This window comes from Meleagris gallopavo, chromosome 3 (assembly GCF_000146605.3).
Source record: "Meleagris gallopavo isolate NT-WF06-2002-E0010 breed Aviagen turkey brand Nicholas breeding stock chromosome 3, Turkey_5.1, whole genome shotgun sequence".
In the NCBI taxonomy this organism is placed as follows: Eukaryota; Metazoa; Chordata; class Aves; order Galliformes; family Phasianidae; genus Meleagris; species Meleagris gallopavo.
In genome coordinates, this window is record NC_015013.2 from 572,986 (window position 1) to 576,421 (window position 3,436).

At 36.0% G+C, this 3,436-nt stretch overlaps 1 protein-coding gene across 1 annotated transcript; it reads left to right on the plus strand.

Annotated features, from left to right (window-relative positions):
- The first annotated feature begins 120 nt into the window (after positions 1–120).
- Positions 121–2,654, plus strand: LOC104910076 (little elongation complex subunit 1-like). Its single transcript, XM_010708218.3, has 3 exons — positions 121–271; positions 863–961; positions 1,784–2,654. The coding sequence occupies exons 1-3, from the start codon at positions 184–186 to the stop codon at positions 1,963–1,965; spliced, it is 369 nt and encodes a 122-aa protein (XP_010706520.1). The 5' UTR covers positions 121–183; the 3' UTR covers positions 1,966–2,654.
- Positions 2,655–3,436: the final 782 nt, after the last annotated feature.

Below are 3,436 nucleotides of genomic sequence, written 5' to 3' on the forward strand. Positions count from 1 at the left end.
TGAGCACTGTGGGCCTTTGCAACCCAGGCCATTCTATGATTCTATGAATTAAAGATATAAATGGAGTTGGGGAAATCCATGATAAGCAGAAGAATCATTTGTTATTGTATAAATACCTCCCCCTCATGCAGTATCAAATTTTCAAATTAATTCATCTTTCACAGCAAAGTGCTTTGGCCTTCTATGGATAAATGGATAAAGAAGAGAAAAGACCATGAAACTGCACAATCTGTTCCTGATAGTATTATAGCATTAACACTCAGGCTAATTGGTAAGTAATCTAAATTTTTCCTTGAACTTCTGCTTAATGTATGTCCTTGAAAAATGTCAGATCAGCATGGAAAGTAATTTGAAGTATTATTGCTCTTTTTTTTTTTTATTTCCTCGAAAGACTTTCACCTTGAAAGACAAACTGTTGCGATCTCCTGCAAATATTTTCTGTTTGTCATCCTGTGAAAAGCATGTAGTTAGGTTCTGAGAGATGTTACTATGATTTCATGACAGTAAATATTAATATGTTTTATGTATTTAAAATGAAAACATATCCTTGGTAGCTATATGTTTTTATAACAAAGTATATAAGATAAGGCTTTACCACTTGCTAAGTTAAATTCCTTCATTTGCTCTCTAGATGGCGTTCAGCGTAAATAGATGAACTTTGGTTTCCAGTAGATGTTTTTAGTTACATAATGTTTAACAGAAGTTGCATTCTTCAAGAGTTTATTCTTTCAAACTGTATGAAAAATACCTTGGGATCTATAGTCAGAAGAGGAATAGGACTACAGTTGTTCCCAAGACAGATGCAGTAACAAGAGGGAGGATTTTGGGTTTTTATTTTGTTGGGTTTTTTTTGTTTTTTCAGGTCGATTGGGACAAATAGGTTTGAAGGAAGGATATCTTTCTGCTGTGAAGAATATTAGTTCTGTAATTGGACTGTTTGTACAGCATGCAAAAGAGGAAGGTAATGTCTGTTCAGAAGAACTTTAATATAAAATCTGCAATAAAACAGAATAAGCACAAATTAGGACATTTATGCCAGAACAGCCTGCTTGTGCAATTTTATGTTAGTAAGGAACAGACAGGTTTCTGTTTGAGTCCCTGGCTCTTCCAAAGATAATGAAGCCTGGCTATTAATATTTTTTTCAGTCAGGGAGCTACTTGGAGGTATTTTCAGACAACTTGAAATTATTCTGTTTCACCTAATGTACCAACTGCTTCAGAGTACATTTTGAACGCAAGCAAGAATTGTTAGTTTGCTACCTGAGCAACTCGTACTGTTTTGAATTCTTGACTGAGACAAAGCAAGACAGGAAGAGCAACAGAGATGTGCAGTACTAAGTTATTCTGGATACTGAGTTCATTTTGCAGTGAAACGTTCACTGCTATGAGGGAATTATTTGACCTACAGCTTCTCTCTCTTGATCTCAGGCTTTTCCACGTAAGTGGATGGACACATCTGTAATTGTCTTTTTCTGTCTCTGTGTACATCTGTTTGTTCTCATACAGTTTAATCACCCTAAACTAGAGTACAATTACTGGATGCTCAAATCCATCAAATCGAAGCCCATTGAATACTAAAACCCCGCTGAATTCGGAGAACTGGGAAGTGCAAGTATAAAATGAGATGTTAAGGAATTTTTATGCAGGCTGTCTTCTTGCTATTTTCAGGCTGTAGATATCTCACCTGTTAATGTTTTTATTCCAGTTCTTGAACTAACAGTTTCCCCCCAGAATTGCTGCATATTCAAGTTGATAGAAGCTAATTCGTGTTAACTTTTTGCAGGTGTTCCATGGGGTGTGCAGCTGGCGGCCATATATTCACTGTGTGACTTGGGTTCAAGCAATCCAGCTGGTATTGTTGGGGCCATCCATGCTTGGAGAGCAGCAGTTCTTAACAGCATCCCTTTTGCGGTCACAAGAGGCTTAGCTGAAGTCAGTTCTTTGTGTAAAATGGACCTACCCTAAAACATAGTTAAAAGATCCTGTCTGAAGAAGTGCCGTACTTTACTAAGCAGAAATTGGTTCCAGATAAGAGCAATACAAAGTTGTATCTTCTTCTTAAAAGAATGTCTGATCATACGAAGCAAGCTCAACTGTTTTATTTGGCTTTTCTGCTTGAGGGCGGAGTTTTAAAAGAAGTAAAAAGGCTTGCATTTCCAAATAACTCATCAGTGCTCTTGAAAGCCAGTATGGTTTTGATTTCCAAGACATTTCTGGCTTAATGTCAATAATGATCGGTAGTTATTTCAATTGGGAGCATGGGCATTTCGCTACAGCAGAAGACTGAGCCTGGCTGAAACTTGGCTCTATTATTTTGTACTATATTTGTAAAGTAGTTGTTCAGATAGCAGAATTTTGCCCAGATTCTGCTTTATTTTCCTTGAGCAATTTCATCAACTTAATATTAAATACTTGTGTAAAGGAGGTAGAACTTGTCTTACAGTCACTTATAGAGTAACAGAGATATGAAATCTCTGAACTTGTAAATATGGTATATCCTGATAATGTGTTTTTTACATTTGATATTGTTCCACTTGGGGAATTTTGTGAATGTAAATAGAAAGTTGGTTCAGAAGAAGTTTAAACTTCTAATGATAGCTTCACTACACCCTCCATTTTTTTATCTTCCATAATAAAAGAAGTAAACACTGTTATGTTCTTGTTGATCTTTTCAAATAACACACTGGGAATGAACTGTTGTTTCTAGTTTAAATAAGTACTAATTTGAGGGGAAGAGTTTTCAGTGGGATTGTCTTCAGTCAGCTCAGTATCTTTCAGTTGCAGCATTTCAATTTCTTCCGGATCTTGTAAGTCTTTCTGGCACCTGAGGATCAGATTCTGTTTATTGGTCCTATAAGTGGTTTCCCAGTCGCTTCATGAGCCACACACTCCCACCCTTTTTCCTGGATGTTCTGCCTTAGCAGACAGCTCTTTAAAGAAAGAGAAATTCTCCCCTTCTTGATGTTCTGCTTCACTTAGATGCTGCTATCTTCAACAGAGTATGCACGCTCTTTTTGGTATTGCCTGTAGTACCAATGCCTGATGCATCATACATTAAGTTTAGACACCAGCTTTAGCTTATTCTGCCTTTCCAGTTTGTTTTTGCATCTACTTCACATTGTCTAAACCTACTGTTTCTGGTGTGAATGCAGTTTAGTAAGAACCTCTCTTGAATGTTATGCTTCTTATTCTAGACTTCTTGATAAAGAAAGCCTAAAGAAGTAAGATCAATTTACTACTGTTTCTGAATGTTCATTGGAAATGTAAAATCATGGATTGGAATAGCTGGTATTGATAGTTCAAAAACTGTGTTTTGTAAAATACAAATACTAAGTTGTATAGTTTGTGTCAATATACATTTTATACAAAATGTATGAGTATTCTGTTTCTAAAGAAATTGCTCTACATTCTTACTTATCTCTCTATAGAAGCAAGT

Coding starts and splice junctions, on each gene's coding strand:
- LOC104910076 (XM_010708218.3), top strand. CDS start 184: ATGGATAAATGGATAAAGAAGAGAAAAGACCATGAAACTGCACAATCT. Junction 272..862: donor ATTAACACTCAGGCTAATTG/GTAAGTAATCTA, acceptor TTGTTTTTTCAG/GTCGATTGGGACAAATAGGT. Junction 962..1,783: donor ACAGCATGCAAAAGAGGAAG/GTAATGTCTGTT, acceptor AACTTTTTGCAG/GTGTTCCATGGGGTGTGCAG.